At 47.7% G+C, this 27368-nt stretch overlaps 1 protein-coding gene across 12 annotated transcripts in view; it reads right to left on the bottom strand.

The window, feature by feature from the left end:
• VPS13D (vacuolar protein sorting 13 homolog D) overlaps positions 1-27368 on the bottom strand; it is a 221325-nt gene that overhangs the window by 36772 nt on the left and 157185 nt on the right. For 10 of the 12 annotated variants that reach the window (XR_004973974.1, XM_036348853.1, XM_036348857.1 and 7 more), the window contains 2 exons: positions 10621-10753; positions 7813-8008 (listed from right to left, as the gene is read on the bottom strand). Coding sequence is in view for 11 of the 12 variants with exons in the window: in XM_036348853.1 (XP_036204746.1) it covers positions 7813-8008; positions 10621-10753 (329 nt within the window). In the remaining variant the exon portion in view is untranslated. The remainder of the gene's footprint in view (positions 1-7812; positions 8009-10620; positions 10754-27368) is intronic. The other 2 variants (XM_036348863.1, XM_036348864.1) reach the window with 1 other exon arrangement.

The raw sequence follows: 27368 nt of genomic DNA, 5'->3' as shown, positions 1-27368 counted from the left end.
ATTATAAAACAGTCACCTAATTGTATATGAGTTCATATCTAAAAATAGGTTTGACCTTACGGGTCCCTGAAAGATTTGCCCAGGGGTCCCCAGACCCTGTTTTGAGAACCTCTGTTCCAAAAGGGCCCATATGTGCAACCCATGCTCATTAGAAATAGTTTCCTCTAGGTATTAAAGTAAATCCACTGAGGACAGAGATTAGTCCCCTTGTTAACCGGATTACAGTTATATAAGCCAGATATAATAAAATTATTTCTTTTAGCGTAGATTGTGATTAAGATGTCTAATTCAATCTTATACCCACCCCACCCCACCCCTGCCCAACTTGACAAATTAGTGAGAAACTTAGTAAGAATCTGTCTTTGAGAGGCAGTCTGGCAAAAAGAGTGCAAGTGAAGGCATGGGGCAATGAGACAGGGTTAATTGTAACACCCAAGCCTACCTCTTCTTCCCCCAAAGATGACAGCCCTTCGCTTGTAATACAATACTTTGGTCTGCCATTCCCTGCTGGCCCACTGTCCTCTGTGTGTCTCAGAAGGGTCTCCTAGTCTGCAGCTCTCTGCGAGCAGGGGACCTGAACGCAGACCCAAATCCTCTCTGGAAGGGAGAGTCCTGCTCCATCCTGGCTGGAGGGATGGTTCTGTGAGGGAAAGCTGTGACAGACAGGGCAGTCGCCGAAACCTAAGAATCAGTCAGCCTAATGCCTCGGCAGAGAAGCCCACAGACGGTACGTGGCTTTTCCTTCTCCGGCAATGCTGGAAATGAGATGGTTTCTCAGACACTGTTCTGTTTCTCTTGAAGTTCAAACCAAACATCTCAAAGGCGTAGCTTATGTACACAAGACTGAGTGGCATTCCTGAGTTTCAAAAAAAACAAATCATAGAACAAGGAAGGAATTATAGATACACAATGGCATGATTGATCATTTAATTTTAAACGGAAGAAAACAAAATCAGAGAGCAATCACTATTTCTTTTCTTTGAGCAGAGAACTGCTGGCTGAGATATAAGGACTGTATTTTAAAGATGTACATGCCTAACATCCATTTATTTTTACTTTTGTGTTTCCATAAAGTCAGTCATCTCTGCATGCCAAAAATGGCAAAAAATAGATGCTCTCCTTTCTAGAAATGATTATAATGTACCATGACCAAAAAAGTGGTTTTTCCCTAACAGATAATCTTGCATAAAAATGAGTCATGGGATTTCAGAAATGGAAAGGCTTTTCTCAAATGTGTGTGTGTAGGAACACACACCTCCCGCTTTTTCAGCAACAGCTTCACTTTCCGTAAGTCATGTTCTAATGAGAACGGCTCTGTCTGGGGCCTGTGAGTGAAAGGGGAATAGAGTATTTAGAGTTCAGCAAGAGGGAAGAAGTCTGTCTGAGAAAATAAGATTTCTCTGCTTGTGTTCCTCTGGGACGGATTTTAACTTATAAGGCAAGAAGGACTGGTAAGATGTTTCTTAAAAATAACTTCTCTTGCAACTTCATTAGCTGAATGTCAGCCCGACTGAGGCACCCTATGCGCACAGCTCGGAACGCTGTTCCTCGGGGGCTCTCGGGAGGGAGGAGATGTCCCCTCCACCTTCGTGGGTCCGTGGGAAGGCTGGCCTGGCGAGATCGGGAGGGGAGAGTACCGGGCTCTCATCTCCTGCGCACCCAACGGTGAGCAGAGGGGTGATAAAGTGGCTGCCCCCCAGTTCTGTGCCACCTCTGGACCAGAGAAGAGTGACATGAACAGTCCCTTCCCTTCAGTTGGACACAACAATGTTCCAGCTTCACTGAAATCTAATTCCTTCTCATGATGAAGCTGACATGCCAGCCACCGCACTGGCTGCCCCAAGCAGCAGACAGTTACCAAGCCAACAGACATTCATGCTCACAGATAAGAAACACAGCCTCGGGGTCAAACATGCCCTGGACTCTGGCTTTTCACCCTTCCCAACACATTTCATACCAACACACAACTTCATACCAACACTTCCCAACACACAACTTCATACCAACACTTCCCAACACACTTCATACCAACACTTCCCAACATACAACTTCACACAAACACTTACCAACATACAACTTCATACCAACACCTCCCAACACACTTCATACCAACACTTCCCAACACAAACTTCACACCAACACTTCCCAACATAAACTTCACACCAACACTTCCCAACATACAACTTCACACAAACACTTACCAACATACAACTTCATACCAACACCTCCCAACACACTTCATACCAACACTTCCCAACACAAACTTCACACCAACACTTCCCAACACAAACTTCACACCAACACTTCCCAACACAAACTTCACACCAACACTTCCCAACACACAACTTCACACCAACACTTCCCAACACACAACTTCACACCAACACTTCCCAACACACAACTTCACACCAACACTTCCCAACACACAACTTCACACCAACACTTCCCAACACACAACTTCACACCAACACTTACCAACACACAACTTCATACCAACACTTCCCAACACACTTCATACCAACACTTCCCAACATACAACTTCACACCAACACTTCCCAACAAACAACTTCACAACACTTCCCAACACACAACTTCACACCAACACTTCCCAACACACTTCATACCAACACTTCCCAACATACAACTTCACACCAACACTTCCCAACACACAACTTCACAACACTTCCCAACACACAACTTCATACCAACACTTCCCAACACACTTCATACCAACACTTCCCAACATACAACTTCACACCAACACTTCCCAACACACAACTTCACACCAACACTTCCCAACACACAACTTCATACCAACACTTCCCAACACACTTCATACCAACACTTCCCAACATACAACTTCACACCAACACTTACCAACACACAACTTCACACCAACACTTCCCAACACACAACTTCACACCAACACTTCCCAACATACAACTTCACACCAACACTTCCCAACATACAACTTCATACCAACACTTACCAACACACAATTTCACACCAACACTAAGCAACACACAACTTCATCCCAATGCTGCCAGCGTCCAGGGACCCAAGTGGCGGAGGGCCTTACACTCGTGAATAAGTACGAGGGAGCCGCCACGGGAGAACATGGCCCATCTTTCTGAAGGGTTACTTTCATTGGGTAGCAATTAAAAGCATTTTATTAAAACAAGTGTGGGATAAAATTAATTCACAGTTTCAAGACAAAACAGAACTTTCCAAGGAAATCTTGGACTTGCTTTTCCCAGGACACACGGGGTCCCGTGCACCTCCCCGCCTCCGGTGCAGCATTGGTGAGAAAATTGAGAGCACTGGTGCAGCTAAGAAACACTTTAATTGTTGTTAGGTTTTTACCTTCGGAAGTTCCCTAATGGCTCAAATCAAGCCAGCTCTGCTGGATGTGCTATGTAATACTGAGGAGAGCACATGGTTGCTCTCAGCGTGGGATATGTGAAGGCTGCATTGCCGAACCAGGACGCAGAGCGGGGGAGCGCTGCCTACTTCCCTTTGCTGCCGGCTTTCTGGCCTCTCCCACCTGACGGGCCTCAGGCTCTGTGACTCAAGAGGGTCTTAACCCTTTTATCCCAGAGAGCCCTGGTAAGATGCAAACACTGTAACGAAAAGGGCTTTTCCCCGAGGAACACCATTTCCATTTCACATCTCAGAGGCCATTAACGGAAAGCGTCTTTTAGAAATTTTGGATGGTGACTTAGGAGTGTTTTTACTGCAGAAGTGGAATATGCCCACCATAAATCTTTTCTGTGAAGTCCACCCCAAGGTTACTGCAAAGCTCTCAGGGCAACTGGAATGTACACGTGCGTGCACCGCACGGGGCCTGAGGGCTGTGTTCTCCAACACTGATGTATCACTACCCTTCAAGCTCCCTTCCTCCTTATCTACCTTAAATACTGAGATAAGCTGCAACACTCCGGAGCTTTGCTAAATTAGTTCAAATATTTCAAGTTCTGCCAACTCACACTTCTCCCCGCTGTTTTGGGTCTTGACTAAAAAGGTAAAGAAATATTTTGGAGGAAACCTCAGGGCCCAGCTTCATCAATCTTCATGGGCTACGCTCCTGAAATGCCAGGCAACCCAAAGCCTATCACAGATGGATTTCAGAGAAATAAACAAGCAAATCAACAGCCCAGAGTCGAGCACTCCTCTCTCCTCAGTGGTGTTTTGCCTTCTATTGTGAAATGGCTGCTCCGGGCTCTCTGCAGCTTTCTACCAAAGTGGCTTTGCAAGTATTCCCGTCAAAACCCAGTGCACATGCCCAGAACTGAGCACGGCCCGGCGGGTGCCCTGCTTGGCCCGGTCTGTCTGAAGGGCGACAGGCTTCTCTCCATGGCTTCAATGGCACCACAAGTGGCTGCCTCTGTGCCATTTCCATAAACTTTACTTGGGAACAGACAAATGTGGCCCAATACACGTAGACGAGACGGTGCAACCTGAGCCAGCAGAACGTTGCCTTGGAAAAGGCTTCTTATTTCAGTTCCAAACCACACATACTTGTACAGTTAACACATGCAGCAGGGGATATTGGTCCACAACATTCATGTTGAGGCCAAAGGCTCTGCTGTCCTCCGCCCTCCTCTCCCCACCCCCACCTGCCTTCCCAAGAACTTGTCAACTGCGTGGGAAGTTCAGAGACCAGTCAGGGGGCTGTCTTGCTGGAACACTTGCATGCTCCAACCAGGAGCGGAACTCGGACGTATTTTAATCTAAAGGAACTCAAGGAGGGGGTTCCCTATAAATAACGCCATGTTCCAATAAACACCAAAAGGAGCCCATGTTTCCTGTAAGCTGCTTTTCAGATGGATTACTGGAAGGAGTATTCCTTCACAGTTTTATGGCTTACTTTACTGTCATCTGCTTAAAATTTGGGTCATTTAAAACATAGATGCTAAGATCTAAGTCTTTACTGGGATGAAATATTACAGAGGAAGCAGAAAGTCTCATTCCAAGAGCAGACTCAGAGGCAGAACTCTTGGACTCCTGGGTTCTACTCCTGGCTCAGTCCCTGGGCTCAGGTCAGCCCTCGGTCAGCATCTCACTTCTAATCCCTTCAAATCATTTGTTAGTCCCTGTTGTCTAAACAGTGGGGAAACCCTGCGTAACACCCCTGGACCCTGTTCAATCAGCGGGGATGGCTATATCTCACTTCCAAGAAGCCAGGGTGACGCGTCCCTGAGCACAGCTAGCATGCTCCTGAGAGATCACAGTGTCATGGAGCAGACCCTCGAGGCTCTGAAACACTTCTCCACCTGCAAGAATCGCTGCTCCTTTCATCCGTGACCTTCAAAAACAGTACCACCTGGCATTTTCCAGTTCTTTATGGTTTCGCATTAAGTAACTCTGGTTACTTGAGCCTCAAACCTCTGAGAGGCAGAATAAGTAAACAGGTATATTTATCCCTAATTTTAGATGAAAACTGAGGCTTAGACAGGCTAGGAGACTTGCTCAAGGGCCCAGCGCTAAGGAAAGGGCTTGGGAAGTGTTCTTTTCTCTCTAACATGTGGGTCCTCAGTAAGACCCTACTTTTGGACCCAGGGAAGTGGACTGAGGGGACTTGGTTAAAGGGTTTCAGGAGCCTCTGTGATGCCTTTCAAGTGCAATAAAGGGTGAAGGGCCCAGTTTCTTGGAGTCCCCTGATCAGCATGGGTCTAGCATGTGTCCCATTCACCTCTGATACCTTCAGCCATCGTGCTTCCACTCCTGGCTCCTCTGGGAATAGAGAGGTGATGCCGATGCTTAATTCCCCTTCCTTTTAGCTTCCAGGCCCACAAGTTCACGATCACCGGGCTGCTCCTCACTTATTACTGAAGCTCTGCTTCCAGGAGAAGTGAAAAGCTAGGCAGATGGCTGCTCTATCCAGTTAAACTTCAGTGAGACTGCCCAGCTACTGTTTGCTTTGAGGCAAACTACATACCTCCTCTGTCCCCTTTACCAGGAACACGATTCTCTCTTCACCTGGCCGACTCCTACTTATACCTCAGGCTTCATCGCAAATACCACTTCCCTAGAAAGGCCTTCTTGATCTGACCACAGCTCCGACAGCCAGTCTTTCTTTCCCCTTCATCTTCTCTAATCACACGGTCTCATCGCACCCTGTACATCTCCTGTGCCATTTATCACGTTAGCAAATCATTCTTTACAGGGTTACTTGGTTTATGTTTGCTGCCCGCCTTGACTGTAGCCCTTTGAGACCAAGGACAGCCTTGCTCTATATAGCTCTGCTGCATTCCCAACCCCGAGTTCTTAGGGAAGTTCCAATCAGCATTCACTGACTGAGCATGCCTGAATGGCAGGTCTATGCCGGCTGGCACCAAACTGAACCTTCTGTGGCCATGCTGGACAGCAGGGAAGAGCGACATGAACACCCTCCTGTCTGCAGCGACCATCTGTGCCTTTCCTGTGCTCCTAAAAGAATGCAACGTTTTACCGAGACTTCCAAACTCACGTTACAGAAAATGCAAGTGATTTCTTCCTGGTCGTTATTAAAGTTAACATCACAAAATAATATTTTTATATTTTAACACGTATACCTCAGACCCTTTTTGAAATCAATCACTCAATTCCTTGACTGCTTTGGGATTCTAAGAATAAGGATGGTTCCTTTGGAACACTTTACTTTCACTTCTTTAGGTCTCATTGTCCTAACAAAAAGCTGGAGGTAGACTTCTTGGGCTTTGAGCAGACAAGGAAAAGTAACTGGAAGTACTTCTGAAGTCTCCCTCCTCCCCCTAACTTCATAAATGCTTCAAAATATACTCAAGGACTGGTTGGGCTCTGTATCTGAGAATAGAATGTAAGTTAACTAACGTCAGCTCTACAGATCCTTTTAAAGAGCAGCTGCTTCCAGATGGAAGACCTTCTGGCAGAACACAGTAATGTGTCATTGGTAACGTTTCCTGGTGACAGACAAGTGAACTCATTTTAATTGGGGACAATTTTTCTTCAAATCCTATTTGAGGGAGCGAGAGGGTGTGGACATGGCCCCGGCCCTCGCATTCTAAAGGGCACGCTAATTCACTTAGGGACTATCTATTAAGCAGGCAGCGGCAAAATCCTTCTGGGCTTAAGTGGAGTCCAGCTTGCCTGAGAGCTGTAACATTCATTACTATAGCCTTTGTTGATAAGATCCCAAATTAGTCACTGGAAAGGGGGAGGCTAAAATAGGCCCCCCACACAAATAGCTAAGTTAGAGTAGTCGGATTCTTGGGATTTGGAGCCATATGGGCTGTGGCTGATGTCCTGTCTCAGCTGGTATCAAGGCAAGAAAGCACCCCTCAGCAGAACTGCCCGCCTCGTGGGGAGTTTCGTTATGAGGTGGGGACTAGCTGGCACTTTCAAGTGGAAGAACTAGGAAGGGACAGACCCACGTGGTGAACTGCAACTTCAGGGATTCCAGAACTACACCATGGGGCTCAGGAGCAAGACACAGCCGTCAGCCTGACAGTTTTCTGAACAGGCAGGCGGGGATCTAATTAGTTTGGTGAGCAGGGGAGGTTTGTAAGAATGCAATGCTATTTTCTAACCCCTCTAGAGAAGAAAAACAACATTGTGAGTGTGTATCCAGTAAATACAGATACAGACGTAGATGTGGATCTGCAAGAGTGCATGCCAGATTTTTGTGCCTTCTTTTCATGTATTTATATTAGGCAAGTCAGAAATCTCAGTTGTGTGTAATCAGATATTGAAAAATCATATCATTAAAGCCGATGAAACATAGCAGGATGGACTAAGAGAGGCAGCAGATCTGGGCTGGAAATTGCAAAAGCCACTCCCCCCACGATCACTGACCTGGGGCCACTAAGTGTGGCTGTGTCTCTCACCGCCTGGGCTGTTTCTGATGCAAAATCCAGGGCGCCTGCCACTGGCTTGGTTACAGTGCCAACAAGCCCTTTCCCAAGGCCAGATATGAAACCGCTGACACCCCCTTCTGTTTTCACACCTTCCACTGTTGAGGTTATAACACTGGTCAATCCACCAATGATACCTAGCAAAAAAGACAAGGGCTATTTGTAACTGGGCCAAGAACAAAAGCAACAGCATTTAAAGCCAAACCCCTCAGTTCCATGCACCTGGCGAGGTAACTCAGGGGTGTTCTCTCAGTCTCTTGACAGGCCACAGGCAGGCCAACTCAAGATGGAGAACCAGCAGATCTGCCTCTTCAGTTTGGAGTCAGAGAATGTATATTATATATTCGTCAGAAGTAAAGCAGGTTCCAGTTTTAAAAACCAAAGAAAAGCTAAGAGTTTAAAAGTGGTACTTTTCAACTCCAGAGCTTGGGCAGCATATGGGCTATGGAGAGGATGTAGACAGTGGAATTAAATCTAGAGACAAGAAACTAGGGCTCTTGGGGAGACTTGGGGTCCCATAAAATAACAGGCAGAGAGATAACTAAATACAGATCCTCAGTTTTCAAAGAACACTGTGTGACTTGCCAGCACCGCCAAACGTTTGAAATGGGGTAAAAGCTGTGGCACATGTGGCTGAAAGCAGGTGTAGGCGACCAGCGTAATGACAAAGCCTGATGAAGGGCATCCTTAAAAAGCTGCCAGAGCCAGCGGCAACCTCAAGGGAGCGAGTTTGAAAGATTAGTCAAGGTCAAAAAGATATTCCAAACATTTTGAGAGATGACAGCAATGACCTTAAAGAGGCTCCACAGTGGCCAGAAGTTGGCCGGGGCTGAAGAGGACATGGCCTTGCAGGGGAAGCGGGCCCCGTCCAGGGAGCATTTCCGGGTCCTGTGCCAGGGACACTCACAGGATGTTTACCTGGTGACGATGGGGGTGTGAGGAAGCTCTCTGGACACCTCAGCTCTAGTGAGACAAATTGGTAAAGGAAACTGCTTGGGTGAGAATGTACTAACAATGCACAGCGCTTCTGGATTCTGGTGCATTCGCCCCAGTGAGGCAATCTCCCTTTCCCGTCCTTCTGAACCAAGTTCATGCAGACAGGATATGAGTGAGCCTGGCCAAGCAGGACCTGCAGACAGAACTGAGCATGATCCCCGCTTTACACCAAGGGGCTGTTACCGGTGAAAGGAGGGTCTCGCTCTTGGCTATGCTCCACGGGTCGCCCTTGGATGAGGCCGCTGGTTCCTCGCCTCAGAATGCACAGCCTGTGCTCTGAAGGTGCTGTACATAGTACCTAACGACCCCTGCTTGGAGGGGAGTTGGCGACCTTGAAACGATTCCCCGTTTTCTCAGCACACTGGTGTGTCCATTGAAAAAGTGAGGACAGCCATGCTCTCTCTCTGCATCCCAAGGATGCTGGGTAAATAGAGGCGATAATGCACAGCAAAGCATTTTATGTTCATTAAAAAAGTCCTCTATTAGTCCAATGCACTGTCACTGCAGTTACTAGAAAGAAGGATTAAACCTCTAATGCCAAGGATTGCCCAATAAGCAACTTTTAAAGCACATAAACAGATTAATTTCAGCCAAGTTTTACTTCTAGCTTGATGTCTCCTTGGGGAACGCTCCCTTTCCAGTTGGGCAGGCTTAGGGAAAGAAAGGCATTTTAATCCAAACCTCGCCCTTAGGAAGCTGATAAACAAAAACTCTCCTAAACACAAAGAGACACATGATTTTTTATTATTGATATTCCTCCTCCTTCTTTCAAATGCTGATAATTAAAACTTCTCAGTCTTGACATGGCTTTCTGGTAGCTTCAGACTATTTCTAGTAATCTGGTACAAACAGTTCACTTTAGTAACCATTACTAAACATGAGCTCCATGCCAGGTGTCATGTGAGATAGCCAGTACAAAGGTGAATTCAAAGTGGTCTTCCTGCTCTCCTGGCCTCACAGCCTATCAGGGAAGCAAGATGCACACAGCTGGCTACATACACAACCACGCCCTCCCTGTGTGCGCTAATTATCATTAACTCTAACTGGGGACAGTGGAGCGGGGCAAATGTCCTTTGAGTTGGGACAGGCTGAACAGGGTTTTGAGAGGCAATGAAGTGAGGCAGAGGAAGGGAGGGCAGAGGAACGTGAGGCACAGGAAGCAGTAGGAGGCCGGGGTGGCTGGGGGGACAATGGTCGGGAAAGGTGGCTGAGTTAATATTTCCAAGGGCCTTGACGAACACCATGCCAAGAAGTTTTGAGAAAAATACAACAAAAGGCAAATGAGTCAGAATTAAAGTATTAAAAGTCAGAATTCAAACTAATTCAGAGAATGGGTATTTACACAAGAGTCAGAAACATCTGGCCCACAGACCTGGGGGCCAGGTTCACACCTCACTCTCTGTGGAAGGAATGCTCAGAACGCAGAGGGCAAGTCTAGAAGCAGCAGATCCATATGATACAAAGTGGTTTTGTTGCTCACACCTGGTGACACCTTGGGAACAGAAGCCAGAGCGCAGGAAGGAATGGTCGTGTGCACGACACTTTGAAAATAAATGAAGAGCTCTCACGGTTGGTAGCAATTTTAAGGGGAATAAAACAAGAGAGCTTGGACGGCTACCGGACCACGATGCCAAGCCAGGATTGACACTGTTGTCGGCTCTCTTTTCCCGCTGGCAGTCGGATGGCTGAACAGGCACCCCCGAGGACTGTGGCAGAAGAGCCACTGTCCTACAGCCAACAGCAGGCGACTTACCGTGGGCCAGGCCGTGGATGCCGGCCACCAGGTGCTCGCCACTGGTGGCTGCGTGGTATCTGATGTACTCCCGCTCTGACTGATGCCGGTTGTCCATCGTCTTTCCTAAGCCATCCGACAAGGTCCCCGCAAACTGCAATGAATTAAAAACAGAAGGAGAAGAGTTTTAAACCCGTAGCAGAATTTTTGTTACTTTAATTATCCTATCTAATAAAGAGGGAATATGCTAATTGACCCTCATGCCATCGCAAAGATGGTGGCACCCACAGCCAATAAGGAGGGAATATGCTAATTGACTGCCATGCCCTCAGAGATGGCAGTGCTCACAGCCACAAGATGGCTGGCAGGGGAGGGCAGTTAGAGGCGACCAGACCTGCAGTGGAGGGTAGTTGGGGGGGAACCAGGCCTGCAGGGGAGGGCAGTTAAAGGGTGACTGGGCCGGCAGGGGAAGGCAGTTAGGGGCAACTGGGCTGGCAGGGGAGGGCAGTTGGGGGCAATCAGGCCGGCAGGGGAGGGCAGTTGGGGGTGATTGGCCCAGCAGGGGAGCAGTTAGGCATTGATCAGGCTGGCAGGGGAGTGGTTAGGGAGTGATCAGGCTGGTAGGCAGAAACGGTTAGGAGCAATCAGGCAGGCAGGTGAGCGGTTGGGAGCCAGCAGGCCCGGATTGTGAGAGGGATGTCCCAGACTGGAGAGGCTGCAGGCTGGGCTGAGGGACAACACCCCCAGTGCATGAATTTCATGCACCGGGCCTCTAGTTTAAAATAAATGCCCTCCTTGCTCCTCGCTGGAATTCAGTGAATACCAAGTGAGGGAGAGATAAACTGCTGAATTATGTATACTGTGTGTCCCAGGAGAGTGGTTCTCAAGCATGGGACGCTTACAGGCGGACACATGGCCTGCAAACAACACTGACAATCCATCATGACATTTACCTTCCTTGATTCTACTGCAAACTTACCAAAAAGTAAAGGTCTAAATGGCCTGGGGAAGGAGAGGGAAGCTTTGGGGTTCCCTAATGTTAAAGAACAGAGGCTCTCTGCTCTAACAATCAGTGGGATACCAAATAGGAAATGTTGCAAATTTTGCTTTAGGGTTTGGCATCAAAATTTTTAGAGCAATCAAATGCCCTTAAGTAATGCCGTTTCTTTCACTTATTCAGTAATTACCGAATGCCTAGGTGCTGGCCCCATTTGTCAAAAGAAGAAAGAGAAGTATATGTAAAAGTTCACAGGGTAGGTCACCTTTTATTCAATGGCACATTTGAACTCATGGCTTCCCATGTCAACTCCATCCCCACCAATCAGAGGAGATTTTATTTATCCTGGCCTATTTTAACCAGAGAAGCTGTCCCATTCATCAAAGCTGGATAAAAAGGACATAAAAGTCTGTTTTGTCACAAGACAATTCGAAAAGGTTTAAAGTGACAGTTAATAAACCACAGGGTACTTAGCCTCATCGTTCAGGCATAAAAAGGGAAGGATATCAAATATATAATTAACCTTCTCGGGAAGGATCTACCAAAACAAGTGGTGTAAGTGCCAATGACCCAGGACTAACCTTTTAGAAAACACACAGGAATGTTGCTCAGATATAAAGCGCAGTGGGAAGACGTGAGGCAAACAGCCTGCCCCGAAGACCCAGGATGCTGGGTGGTCACCGGGAGGCCTGCCACACTGTGGTCGGGAGAGGGCTCACACAGATCTGCCCTGGACGCCCTCAGTCCTAGGCTTCTAGATGCCAGTGACAGGGGAAGGGGCGTTCTGGGTAAGAAGAGGGACTGGAGGCAGGAGCAGCAATTCCACGGGAAGCAGTGGTCCCTGCAGCAGGACGTGGGAGCACCCCTTTCCTTCACTCGGCCCAGATGCCTTTATGCTCTAGGGCAGTGATTAACAACCTTGCTAGAGAGGCAATCCCTATCATTAGTTGCTTTTTGCCTTCCCTTCTCTGTCACCTCTAATTAGAGAACTTCAAGTAAATGGAAATGAATTTTACAATTTCCTTTCGGATGAAGACCCCCTGGAATGTTTGTGAAGCCAGCGCTGTGAATCACTAAGTGGGGGTTTTAGTCAGGAACCCCATCTAAGAGCCAGGGGCCTGGGCATCTGACCAAAACAGATCCTAGTCCTCTCTCAACCATTCTGGCGGCTACATGACCCCGAGTGAGGAGCCTGCCCTGGGCCCCTCTTGGCACCTGGAGAGCAGTGATAGCACCGACACTACCAGGTGGCCGTGGCTCGGGGTGTGGCATCGAGTCAGCGTTCTTACTGTTATCACCAGTCACGACTAGTCCCAGGAGAAACACCCTGCATCACCTGAAGGACGCCTTTCAAAGATGTAGAATGATGGTCATTTGCATTAGGATTGACCATAACTAAGGAGAAAGCAACCACCAGCCCTTTGCGGAGTGAGCTTCTGGAGTGGCACCATCTGCAAAATTAGTGCTGGACTCGGCTGTTTCCAAAGCCCTTTCCAGCTCTGACAGCGTGTGACCTATGATCCGAGTTAGAATATCTTTATCAAGCACGTACACTGGGCCAGCGCCGGCCTAGGTGCTCCTGCGGGTGGAGGGTGGGAACAGAGGGCAGCCTGGTCCTAGTCCCAAAGAGGGCAGTCTCGGTAAGACCCCCACCTCCCCCCCCGTGGACAGCCAGCAGCAGGAGCAGGAGCCGCAAACTGGGAGCACCCGGGAACTGCAAAAGGAGAGGGAAATATGACCCTTGTTTCTGGAAAGGCCCAAAGAGCCCCTGCCATGTTCGTGAATTCTGCAGGTGCCAGTGTTCTTCACTCTGAGCTCGGACAACAGGGCCTCCAGGATGCCTTGGGTGGGGGAGGGGGGGTCGGGGGGGGGGTGTGAAGGGAAAGCACTGTCCTCAGAAGTGCAGGCTCCTCCCAGGGTCTTATTCCCATTCTCCTTAAACTCCCAATTTGCTTGAAGAGAGAGATTTCATTGGAAGAGATATGAAGCGAAGTCCCATCTACCTATTCCAGCAACTGACTAGGAAGAAGTTAAAAATGCCAATATACTGCCCCCTGCCCCCTAGAGAGAATATGGGAGAATAATCTAGGCAAACTGCCCTATACCAGCCCCTCTCCAGCACCCCCCATCAATAAAGCAAGCCTAACACCCAAGGTTTATGAGTGAGCCTGGGCCAAAAGCCTAATTGCCAACAGATTCCCCTGCAGCCGCCTCGGCCCCCAGCATGGTCTGGTCCTGGGTTCTCTACAGAAACCACTCTGGCCTCAGGAGGAAGAGATGAGGGGGCCCAAGAGAGCACTCTCCCCTTAAATGCTGGTTCTTCCATGTGCTTGCTTCTCGGGTGCCCACCTTTACCGTGGCAAGGTGCCTACAATCTAGTCAACTCACTCTCTGTCTCCCAGCTGAATTCCTATGCCTCTGTCTGTAAAGAAATTACTCATGCAAGCCAGCTGAACTTGTCCTTTGTCACTTTTGAGTAAAAGCTAAGGATACAAAGACACCAACAGGAAGTGATTATAAAATCTGCACCCCTGCCCTGCTGGCGTGGCTCTGTGTTTGAGCATTGACCTATGAACCAGGAGGTCACGGCTCAATCCCCAGTGTCGGGCATGTAGGAGGTGGCCGATCATTGATTCTCTTCATTATTGATGTTTCTATCTCTCACTCGCTCTCCCTTCCTCTCTGAAATCAATAAAAAATATATTTAAAAGATAAAATCTTCACCCCTAGAAATGTGGCTTTGAGAACTCAGAAAATATAGGAAGATGTTAAAATCCACAACTCAACCAAACCCAGAATGATGAGAGGCTAATCAGATTTTACGAAAAGAGCCATTTTATAGGAACTAAACTGAAGCCAGCCTGGTGAAGGGTCCTGTGGTTAAAGCCCGGGCCTGGGGCCAGCCGCTGGGGCTTCTGAGTGCTGAATCCGGGCACCACAGAGCCTGTGGCCGTCTCTCTCGCTGTGGGAGCACTTAGTCATCCTTAATTCTATCTCTCACTCCCACCTCAGTGGGAAAGCAAATCACACCGAGTATCTTATTTCTCCCTCAAAGACAGGGTGACAGCTTGGGCTGGAGAGGGAGGTGATTCCAGTAAGCTCTCTTTATGCTGCCCTCTGGCATGTCTTCCCTGAGGCTGCAGTGTTATTTCACCCATGTCCTTGACTTTGAAGATGATCGTCAAAACAGAGCAGGGACAACTCATGAGAGCTACCCCATCCCGTGGGAGTGACGGTGGAAGACATCCGTTGAACTTATTTCGAAACGTTTTCAGAGCAGATGCCCTCTGGCATGTCCGTGGATGATCCAAGTGGGAAATGACGGCTGGAGGTAGCTATTCAGATCATGCCCAGGGAAAAGGCTGAATTCGTCAGGAGAGGAGTGAATCCAATCCAGCTACGCATCAGCCAATCGACCCCAAACCCCACTGTGTGCCAGGCTAGCAAGTGAGAACCATAAATGAGAAGTGGTCCCTGCCTCTCGCCTTCAGGACCTCAGCCAGGAGGTATGTATGTGGCATAATGGAAAGACATTCATTCATAGCAGAGTTCAAATTCTGACTGTGCCATTTATTAACTGTAAGATCATGGACAAGTAACAACCTCTTTGAGCCTCCATTTCCTCATCTTCGAAATGGGAAAAGAATATCCACTTACAAGGATATACACGTAAAGCACTTGCACGGAGCCTGAAACGTCAATTTCTTCAGGTGCAAAATGGGAACAATCAGATCCCACGTGGCTGTTGTGAGGACTAAGTGCGATGCGGCATTTGGCTCCATGACTGTGGAGGGGCATACAGCACCAGGGCAGTGAGCACCTGCCAGGCTTGCACACTGGGAAAGGACTAGCAATTGGGAGGTAATTTGCAGATAATTTGTAACTCTACTCGGGATAAACATAACTTCAACACCAGAAGGACCATTTGCAGAGACTTAAGTCAATATAGTTCATTTTGTAGCAATTTCAAGTCCACAAAACACACACACACCAAAAAAAACCCCTTAAGGCTGCAAGTGAATACTGTCCTTGCTAAAATGAAAGGTTCCAAGGAACAGAGTGTCCTTCAGAAAACCTGCTATTACATTTGCAGACAACAGCGATCTCCGCACCCCACCCCCTTCTCTCACCAGAGGACGCTCAGAGCACACCACACTCGTGAATTCTGGCCACAGCCTGAAGTCATTGATTTCTCTGAAGCCATATTTTCAGCCAGGGGGTAAAAATGTCAGAAGAACTTCAAGATGTCAGTCCTACTGCCTCGCCAACACACAGTGCGTGTCAATACCCCACCTTCCAAAAATAATCCCATTGTCTAGAGAAACGGAGCCACTACAAATTAGGCTGGGTTTGGGGCTGGGCTCAGAACAGATGGTTTTACAAAACTGACATTCAAGTAGAGGCTGGAGTGGTGAGAGAGAAAAATATTCACACTGTGTCCCTCTGTTCTGTCCGATCAGTTTTCCTGACCCTTTTATGATATGCAGCAAGCCTGGGATGCCAGCGGCATTTGGCCAGTGTAACGGGAGCCTCGGCTTGAGTTTCTCCCCCTTCTCTGGGGTTCTTCTTTCACAGTTATTTACCTAATGGAAATTTCCTCTTTAATATTCTTGCTCACTGAGGAGTTGCTGGTGACGGTACTTTTCTTGTCACCAGGGGAGACGGTGAGCACGTATAACAGGAAAAGGAGGAGAAGGGACAGGCCCTGCAGTGTGAGGAGAGTCTGTGTCCTTCCAAGTCTGAGGCTGTCCAGCTGCGAGTCTCGGCCACCAGCACAGCTCCAGCTCTGCTCAGCGCTGCCCACAAGGAGCTATGCTGAACATTCAAATTCGCAAAACCCAGCTAGCTACATATTGTGTCTGTAAGCGAGGAGGACCTGAACTGTGTGGGGGCTGCCCCCTCTCCATCAATCAGGGCCCAGGAGTCAAATTCTCATTCTATCCTTTACTAAGTATGCACCCGGGGAGAGCTGCTAATTTCCCTGAACCTCAGTTTACCCACCTGCAAATAAACAAACAAACAAATATCCTCGCCTCTAAGGAGTGCTGTGAGGGTCGGGAGGTGACGCCAAGGACTCGGCACGGTGTCCGGCACCCACGGCCTCATGTTGCTGAGCTTCTGGGAGGCAGCTCCGAGGCTTCCCAGGTGCTGGCTCTCTGCCAGGCACCCTCCTCAGGTCAGGAGGACCTGTCCCTCGGGGCTAAGATGCCACCGCTTCTCTGCTTCATGTTGTCGGCATGGCCACGGCTCAAAAGGAGGCTGAGAGGGAGTTTTGCCTTGATGTTGAAAACCCCTTTTGTGATTCTTGTGAGCCAGGAGGGGTTAAAGGAAAAGGGGACCCAATGAGCAGTGGGTATTTGTCACCAACACAAGGCAAACCAAACAGCCAGTCCTCACTCAGCCAAATGGCGAAGGCGGCGGTGGGGGCAGGGAAAGGGCATTTAAAAAAGGCATGGAACAATTTGAGGTTTGGCAAGAAAGAGGCATTTTTGGACCCCAGATCTCTATCCAGTAGATGTGGAGCAGGTTTGTCTGTTTTCAGTTCTGCTCGGTTGTGACTGTGTATGTAGCCCCCTTAAGGCAGAGAAAGGAGAAAAAATCCAGAAAAGAGATTCTGAATGAGAACAATCAAGACATTTTCAAGCTCGGACTGACATTCTACTCTAGCAACATGCCAATGACCTTGCTTTTTTTGGGGAGGAGGAGGGTGTTCTCTGGAGAGCTAAAGGCCTCCCGCCCTAAGACATACACCATGTTGCTATTTCACGGATAAACACTTATCAGGCAACAGACACTCCGTTTCAGTTAAGAAACAAAGTCCTCCAAAGCCACCCAGAATTATCTCAGCGCACAAGGTCTAAACATAAGCAACAAAGTCAGACCTCAAGATGGTCCTCTTCTCAGAGCCCGGGACGCAGGCCTGCGGAACTGGCAAGGCTCTGCTGCTCTGACCCACTTGTGAACTCAGACGTGTTTCAGATTCATAGAGGCTTGGAGTGGTGCGAAGCACTCGGCACAGGGTTTGCTTTTTCTTTAATAGGGCACGGTGGCGTCTGCGATGAGGCTAAAAGCACAGAAATAAGCAGAACACCCACAGGAAGACTGATTTTCATCTCCAGACAAGTGTCATGGCTTAATCACGTCCTCTCTTCCCCGTTTCCTCCGTGTCAATTAGAAAGCATCATGTGCAGGATGAACCTTTAAACCCATCTGGAGACGGGATGGTGTCCCCCCACCTCCCAGCTCTTCATCAGCGAGGCCTTGTACACCTTCCGCAGAAGGGGTTGGGGCAGTGCTGAGGGTGCAGGCCTCCCTGCCTGCTGCGGAAAAGTCCCCGAAGTCGCAGACAGAGTCAGAGGGAGGTTCTGCACAGTTAGGGCTACACGAGGCGGGGGGGTGGGGGAGCCCTCCCACCCCACACGAAACCTCCAGTTTTGCCATCTAACAAGGTTTGCACTATGCATACACGGCCCACGCCTCAGTACCGAACCAGGAGATAAAATATGATGTGAAAGAAAAAAAAACAAGAAGAACCCTGTGAGGTGGTCACACCAGAATGCCCGACTCAGCAGATAAGCTATTTCAACACCAGGAAAGCACACAGGCTTGGAGGCCAGGAGTCTCAATCCCAACTCTGTCAATCCCGGCTCTGTCAATCCCGGCTCTGTCACTAGATCCAACGGGGTGAACGTGAGCAACACACATACATTCTCTTCAGATGGGTGTCTTCTTCATCTAAAGACAGGAGAACACGACCCACAGACGTGCTCATCCAGAGAGGCCTTGGTTTTAAAAGTACTTGGGAAAAACACAAAGAATGTGTACAGGCCAAGGGTTACTACTGCAAAGTCTATTCTTCTGAGTGTCCCACTGCCCCTCCCTCCCAGCTGAATGCTGTGTGTGTCTCAGCCTGTGACCGAGGAATCGCCTGTACCCATTCTGGAACCGAGAAGCGTAAGGAAGCCAATTATAACAAAAGAAAATCTCCAAATACGGAAATTAGAAATGAAACCAAACATTTTACAACAGAGAAGAAGCTCAGGCTTATCGCGTTCCCAGCCACAAGCACTTCATTCCTGTAAAGGACTTTGCATTTCAAGTGAATAGATATATCCTCTTTAATGCCAAAAGCCGGGAAGAAAGGCGACGGGTGATGTCACTGAGAACAGGCACAGATGCCAGGCTCCGGTACAAGCTGAACTTCTTACTGAAAAAGTCAGATATGTTTCAAGGGTTTGAAATATCTTGAGAAGATTTTCAGGAAAAAATCTCCCCAACTGGATGTCCAAATAAAAGAAGTTTTAGGTGAGTAAATAGCAAAATTGGTAAAGGAAAGCTTCCAACTGCTAAGGCCACAAGGTGACCTTTGGAACTGTAAACATAGGTCAGCAACGTTGCGTCTCAGGCACTGTTCTAAGGGCTTAACAGTTGGGAAATCATTTAATTCATTTAATCCTCACAACAAACCTATGAGGTAGGCTCTGTTATTATCACTGTTGTGCAGATGAAACGTAAAAGACCACAACAGTCTCTAATAAGAGTCTGCTAGGTATTACCCACATATGGTAGTGGGTAATATATAAAGGGAACCCAACCATGATTTTTGTTATTGTCTCCGTGGAAAATTCCTTCCTGAACGTCAGTAAAAATCTTATAGAGACACCAGGTAAGATGCCCTTCTTTTCCCAAGCAGTGGCGGTGACAAAGGAAGGTCGCTGAGGGAGTACGTAAATAACCCAGCTTCTGAGAAATTACATGCAATCCCTGGACAAGAAAGAGGGCCAGGCTCTGACCCCTTCTTGAGCAATACTCCAATCAGACACCTTACGCCTTCCATCACCTGGACTTGCCCTTAGGCATGCAGCCTGGGCTCCCCACTCTCTCTTCCCCAAGCTCTCACTGTCACCGCCTGAAAAAGCCCCAGAAAAAGAGGAGGTTCTGTAAACATTCATTAGGGGATCAATTACAACACATCTGATCACAGAACTCGCATGTACCAATGAGGCTGGGAAGAAAGATGGAGGCCAGCTGGGGCAGGGACCGAGACCAGCGATTTCCAGAGCTCCTGTCTGTGGAGAGGTCTGCTCTTCCTCCCCAGCTTCTGGCAGAGGAATTGCTGAAGGAGGTGGAGTGCCAAAGCCACAAAGCTAAAAGATTTAATTAATCAGAACTGGTCTGGTCAAGCAAACCAAACTCCAGAAACTACAGGGAGAGAATAGCACAAACCACCGTGCTCCTAGCGCAAGACACGATCTTGGAAGGGCACCCAGTTCCGCCTCCACTCCTCGCCTCTCCATCTCTGCCACTCCTCTCTCTCCCAGCACCGCCCAGCCATCCGGGAGCAGTGAAACTGTCCCGGGGAAACCAAGGTGCTGTTCCTACGAGCCTGCATTGGCAGGGAGCTAAAGATACAAAGGCCAACCCTTCATTCTAGGTAATGTTCAGGGAAGCCATGCCTCAGCAACCGTGACGAAGGCTAGATGAGACCACAGCCTGGGACCAGGTCTTCAGCATCTGGGAGGTTGGACCTCTTTTTGGGGGGCAATAGGGGATGGAAGGCAGATCAGATCCTAGGTACTTAAGTCCTGTCTCATTTCTCCTGAGCTTGGCTTGATCCAAGGCTCAAGTGAAAGGCCAAAAGAAGATTCTTTTTTAAATGGAAAATGTTTCCACACCTTCAGGTAGAAAAAAATTAAAATAAAAATGCAACTGGCTTAGTTCCATTTCCCAGTAGCTCCTCAGAACCCTCTGGTCTCTGCCAGGAGGCCCCTGGTGCCTTTCAGCGGGTATTCCTACCTCTGTCATCTTACAACCCTATGAGGGGTGACCTGGGAGAGGACACTGAGCCCATCTACTTCACACTCATCTACTTCCTGCAGATCTGGTGGGTTTTTTGGTTTTTGTTTTTTTCTTTTTAGCAGAATTAGCCATTCACTGCTGAATTAGCCATTCCTAGGTTAATAAATTTCAGGCCTAAAAAACAAGTCCTGGAATGAGGAAAACACAATTCATTGAGCTCAACAGCTGCCCTTCCTAAAGGTGACTCACTGGGACTATTCTGATGTGTTGCTTTCAAGAGAAAACCTGCAATTGCTAGAAAGAATAGAAAACAGGGGCTCTGGTTCAATATACTTCCTACTTCAGAGAGAGCTAATTAACCCTTGCTTATCAGAAAGATTCCCCCATTTTCTGATCTAAACAGAACTGATTCTTTAAGACTAGGTTTCCTTAAGGGCCTCTGTTATGATCTCAAGAGCTGAGTCTGATTCTCTAGCTCCCCTTCCATTGCCCTTCCCCAGAAAAAAATAATCCTTCCTCAAGATTCTTCCCTTTAAATACCGGCCTTTGATCCTTACTGAAATACAAGTCCCGCTGGGAAATTCTTGCCGTTATATACCCTTTACTGCAAACGAAAAGCTCAGAAAACAAGTTTTGCAGGGGAGGTACACATGGGAGGAAATCAAAGCACTGGGCACCAGAAGGAAAGAAAAAATACAAATCCTCTCTGGAGAAAAAGAACCTAAGTCAGAACCCCCATTTTTTTTTTTTTTTTTTTTTTTTACACAATGTCCAGCATACAAGAAAAATTACCAGATATGTAAGTGAATAAAATGACTGAAAACTGAGGGGGAAAAAGAAACATAAAATCACTCAGCAGTTATCCAGACATTAGAGCTATTCGATACAACGTTTAAAATAGTATACAATGATCTTCCAAAAGTTATAAAAAGATAGAAAATTTTACCAGAGAACTGAAATTAGGATTTTAATAAATGGCTGAAGAGCAGAGTGGATAGAGTATCAAAGAGGATTAGTGAACTAGAAAAAAAGTCAGCAGAAAATATCCAGATCAAGGTATGAATAAAAACAAGGGGGTGAAAGACAGAAAGGAGCTTAAAAGACATACGGGACATGGTTAAAAAAAAAAAAAAAGTTCAACTTCCATGTAACTGGAGTCACAGAAGGAAAAGAGAGAAAGAGGGCAGAAGCAGTATCTGAAGTGACATTAGCCAAGAATTTGTAGCAAGAATCAGGCTACAAATTCAAGATACTTTATAAATCCCAAGCCAGAGAACCCTGTCTAGGCACATTACTATAAACTAAAGACAGAAAATAGGCAGTCAAAGGAAAACAGGCATATCACCTTCACAGGAGCGACAATTATACTGACAGCTCTTTCAACAGAAATAATAGAACAATAATGGGATCATTAAAGGGCTGAAAGAAACTTGCCAATCCAGAATTCTAAATTCAGTGAAAATATCTTTAAAAATATGGGTGAAATAAATATATTTTCCGGGGGGGAAACCAACCTGAGAAAACCCATTGCAAAAGACCCACAAAAGAAAGTTCTTTTGTGAAAAATGACCCTATATGGATACGCAAAGAATGAATGATAACAGGACAAATAGGCGTATAAATCTAAATGAATATTGACCATTACACACACACACACACACACACACACACAAATGGGACGAATAAACACTCAATGACCCAGTATAATTCTGCGCCTAAGTGTATTTTGGAGAGACTCTTGTGCATGTGCTCCAGGGCCTTGAACAAGGTCACAGCAACATTGTTCATAAGAGCAAACCACTGGAAAACAGTCCAAACATAGACTAGACACATTATGACATGTTCAAACGATGCAGTATTAGCTAGCAGTGAAAACATGAGCTACAGATAAAGCTATCAATATGGATGGTTATCAAAAATGTAATGTTGCCCAGCCAGAGTGGGTCGGTGGTTAAGTATTGACCTATGAACCAGGAGGTCACGGCTCGATTCCCCGTCAGGACACATTGCCCGGGTTGCCGGCTCAATCCCAAGTAGAGGGCATACAGGAGGCAGCTGATCAATGATTCTCATCGTTGATGTTTCTATCTCACTCTCACTCTCCCTTCCTCTCTGAAATCAATAAAAATATACTTATAAGTAAGTAAATTAGTTCTACACTTATTGCCACCCCTGCCTATTTTTCTGTTGACTGCAGGTTCTGAGGCATGTGCCACAGTAAATAACACAAGACAAGCATCAAAACATCTAATGGTATCCCTCAATACCCACACGTGCGGACGTAATGGGAAATGTAGGAACATATCTAGTGGCAGCTGATGAGATTTTTTAGCACCTCCCAGAGAAGCAGGAGCCCAGATATCACTTGCTCCTGGGCTGCCGATAAAGACCTGAAGGGCGTATCTGAGACCAGCATCTAGGGAGGAAGTGCTCCAGGACCTTGAACAGGGACCTTCCAGAGTCCCAGGCAAAAAGGAGGAGGACGGACAGGAAGGACTCCCTGAGGCGGGTGGCACACTATCGCTCCTTCAGCGTGCCTATGGGCTGGCGGGCGGGCCAGAGGATTCTCAGAGGATCTTGAAACTTCCTTACCTAAGTCTCCCAAGGGGTCAGAGGCCTGGGAACACAGGAGTTCATTGCCCTGACGCTTCTTCATCTTCAGGTAAGTGCCACAACCTCCCATCAGCAAAAGAAGAGTGAGTGCAGAAGGGACTGAAAACGAGCCTCAGAACTTCAGAAAGGAACAAGATGAGAAAGTAAAGTTGGAAGATAGTTCCTTAAAAGAAACCCAACAATGACACAACCTGAGTTATGTTTCGACAGGATGGCTCCCAATGCTGTTGAGAGCATTGCCGTGAGAAGGGGAGCCAGGGTGGAGACAGGGGCTGCTTCAGTAACACAGCCAGACATCCCTGGGCAGCGGGCAGCAGTGGGCAGTGGGAGGCAGGCGTCCACACGTTTGCCACGCAGCCCCAACTAAGTGCAGGCTTGAGAGTGAAAGGACCCAAGCTGTCCCCACCTGCCCTGAGATTCTGAGTGTAGGGGACTGTTAAGGCTCAAAATTCCAAGAAGCCAACAGGAAACCGACACAGCCTTCCTTTAAACACTGGTAGAGAAACAGTAGCCACTGCTTCTCACAATAAATGTCCCCTTTGAATTCACAAAGTAAAACTAAAATCCGACTCAAAATCCCAACACTGTTACCTGCCTTGAGAGGAAAGAGGAAAGGAGGGATTTTCAGAGAAAACCTCCCTGTTTGGAGAGGATGGGGCAAGGGAAGGCTGGAGGTACAAGAACTATGAAACACATGCCTGTAGAATATGTTCTTCCCTCTCAAACCGAGGGCATCTCTAGGTTAGCTTTGTCTAAAGAAAATGGTAAAACAGTTAGATGGACGGATCGAATGGAGTCAGGTAAGTTAATTTCCCAAAATGTGGTCTGGAGCTCAATGGCAAACATTCCATCTACTGTGCTCCAGATTATGCAAAAACGCACTTCCTCCTGCCTTGCCAGCCCGCTGGTTTAAGAGAGGGCTAGACCAGTGATGGTGAACCTCTGACATGCGAACTCATTTTTTTGGTTGATTTTTCTTTGTTAAGTGGCATTTAAATATATAAAATAAATATCAAAAATATAAATCTTTGTTTTACTATGGTTGCAAATATCAAAAAATTTCTATATGTGACACGGCACCAGAGTTAAGTTAGGGTTTTTCAAAATGCTCAAAAGGTTCGCCATCACTGGGCTAGACCAATGCCTTCTTCCCCTTTAACAGAACCCGAGGCAGTCTGCTCTGGCTCTCGGCGGGAGATTTTCTGCTATCTATATGGAGACACTATTAGCTAATTGGAGATGCTGCTCTCTGCCCCGGGGCCGCTGCTGCTGCTCTGCACGGAGCCTCTCCGCTGGGGCTGCCTTCGTGTGCCCTCTAGTCCCCGCCACATCCTGTCCATGTGGCAACTATCTCCTTGGACTTCGAGTTCCTTCCTCTGTGTAGACCTCCCTTGCCCTGGGTAGAGAGGTCTGCCCTACCGAACCAGACTTCTGTCCTAGCGCCTGGGACACTTTCTCCCTGAAGCATTGGTTACAGGACCTTCTCTGAGCTAGACTGAGACCCTTGGGGGAGGTGGCGGGGCGGGGAAGAGGAGGAAACTTGATTTATTCGTCTCTGCTGCCCTGCACCGAGCACAGGGCCTGGCACCTTTAACTGTCCACATGCTGCTGTGGCCTTATTGTGTAGACACATGAACAACAGAGGAATATGAGGTTATGGTTCCTGCACACAGGTCTATATTCAGACAGCTCTCATGTGGCCTGGAACCCCGTTAAATCACCACTAAGTGTGTGGGACGGGGAAGAGCATTTTCTGGGTCTCAGCCTACACTGTGGCTTGGAAGGGCGCAGAGCATCAACAAAAGAGCTACAACAGAGGATGCTGCAGGAAAGCACTAACCTGTGACTCAGACCCTCTTCAGCCTCTTGGCATACAGCCTTACACAGTGAATCCTGCAAACATGACATCACTCAGGGTCCAAGAATGAGGCCCACTCGACGGGCTCTGACCCAGACAACCCAGGTTCCTATCCTGGCTCTTCGTAGCCTTGGGCAAGCTGCTCGGTTCCTCTGAGCCTCCACGTCCTTGTATGTGAAGTGGGACTAGGGTCACTGTGAGGACTCAGCAGGCTGATCCGCGTGAGACGAGAACAGTACGTGGCCATGGGGAAGCGGTCAGTGAACACTCGCGAGGAGCATTTTTCAAGTCCCACTCGGCCACTAGCTCGAATTCAAACGCCCTTCAGTGTGCAGTCCTCTGTTTCTATACAGCGATACTGAGGAATAAAGCTAATAAGGGTAATTAACATCTTTAACACTTCAAGCTAGTGTACACAAACATATTCCACATGGTCAACCTAATTGCTCCGCTGTAACTATTTCACAGACTGCACAGTGAAGAAGCCTCCTGTCAGCTTGGACAACAGACTTTGTGAGACAAAAGGCAAGGAAATACAAAATTAACATTGTGGTCACTCCTTATCGGAACACAGACAAAGTGAGCAGCCAGCAGTCCGGAATGAAGGAAACAGGTTGTTGGCTTGATTGGAATTTCCTAGGATTGTTACCATGTAGCACGAGATTAAGCCAAATGTTTCTTTGCACACAGTTAAGTTTATGTGAAATGTATCAGAAATGATATAGTTAGGGCTCTGGGTTTGTGTGTGAACAAAACTGCTTTCAAGAAATGTAGAAATGTATCATTAGGAGGTTGATTAAGAAAATGCCATAGATTTGGAGTTCCCGAGATCTATAAAATAAGTTCATTCAGCGCTGGCTGGAGTGGGGGTGGGAAATCTTCAGGCTAAATACACAAAGAGCAGGTAAACCAACACAGATGACCTTTCTTCTGAAGAGGGCGTGACTGTCAGATGAACTATATGCACCAACACACAGCATTTTCAAGACAGTGCGTGCTCTGACATTTCAAACCAGGACACCACCACCTCAGCAGCTAAAACTGAAGAGCATCATGGTGTATTGATTTACTTCTTCCTCCTAGAAGTACCCCCCGCCCGCCCGCCCCCCCCACCCCACCGCCCCAAACACACACAGCTGGCAAGTGGGTTTTCCAAACCAAAGGGAAAAACCTGGAACACACCACAAGTAGGCACTTACTGCCCAGATGTGTCAAAGTGGGGAAAAGGACAAAAGTCAAGCAGCTGACCTACAGTGTTTCAAGAACAGAATGTCTCCAGGGAAAATGTGGCCAAATACGTCTTTGATGATAAATGTAATTCCAGTAAAACTAGCAGCTAAAAGAAGCACCAGGCAGAATGGATGACAATTTAAGGTTAGACATAACCAAATGTTCAGACTCTTCCATTTGTTTTCTTCTGTTTTGAGGGATAAAAGAGAGGAATAAAGAATGTGCTGGAAATTTGGGGCATGTGCTCCAAACCTTCCCCGCGCCCCGCTCCTCCTGCTCTTCCCCCTCCCCCCACCTCCTCCTCCTCCTCCACCTCTTTCTCCCTCTATTCCTCTTTGTAAAAGGCCTTTAATTAGCTCACATCCTCTCCTGACCGGGCTCCCTAATCCATTCTGACACAGCCTGTTGGCCAGGCAGTGGGGACTGAGTGCAGGCCCTATTAGCCGGCTCCCAGCGGATCCCGCTGCTCTTATCTCTGCAGATGCCTGATGAGTTTGGTATCTTCCCTCCCAGCCCTCCTGGGAAGCCGCCCCAGCAGGTGCCCATTGGCAATAGTTTTGTGTTACAGGCCTGAATGAATGATCCCCGCAGGAGCTGCAGACTGTTTTCACAGACTCAGAAGGCAGTCAAAAGTCCACCGCGTGAACTTGAAATGACCCCAGCTGCAGAGTCACTAGCGGGTTCACCGGGAGGGCAGGCACGCTTTATTAAACAACTAATACTCTTCACAGATAACTTTCCAAAAAAGCAAAAGTGTTAACTCTTTGCAATCTTTCTGGCAAGTGGAGGGGCTCCGCTGTGTGACTGACTGTTTGAAGGCAGGTGAGGATTCTGGCCTGGAGGAGGGTCAGGCCAGGCACCCTTTGGTCTGCTGCTTTGTTAAAGTGTTCCAGATTCCAGTAAAAAGGCACCTATTCTAGTGAGGACCGTGACAGCCTGAAGCCAGGGCATCCCCAGCGCCATGCTGGAAGCTGGCTCGCTCGCCCCTTTGCCTGCACACCACTGGGACACGCAAGAGGAAAGGGTGACCAGGCTGTGAAGAAAGTGGCTCCTCGAACTCCCATCACCAGCAGGGCCGGCGTGGAAATCATTTTGTTCATGGCAGCCAGAGGCAGCACAGTTAATTCCTTTTGAAGGAGGACTCAGAAAAGGCACAAGTTCAGATCAAAGTGTTCTTATAATCAAGTTCTTTCCAGCTTGCTGGACAGATGGCAACAGAACATACCCAAATTTGCAGGATTCACTGCGGGGTGGCCAGTGGCCTCTTCTTCC

The sequence above is a fragment of the Myotis myotis genome, unplaced genomic scaffold (assembly GCF_014108235.1).
Source record: "Myotis myotis isolate mMyoMyo1 unplaced genomic scaffold, mMyoMyo1.p scaffold_m19_p_2, whole genome shotgun sequence".
Classification (NCBI taxonomy): Eukaryota; Metazoa; Chordata; class Mammalia; order Chiroptera; family Vespertilionidae; genus Myotis; species Myotis myotis.
This window is presented reverse-complemented; position numbering and strand designations above follow the sequence as displayed.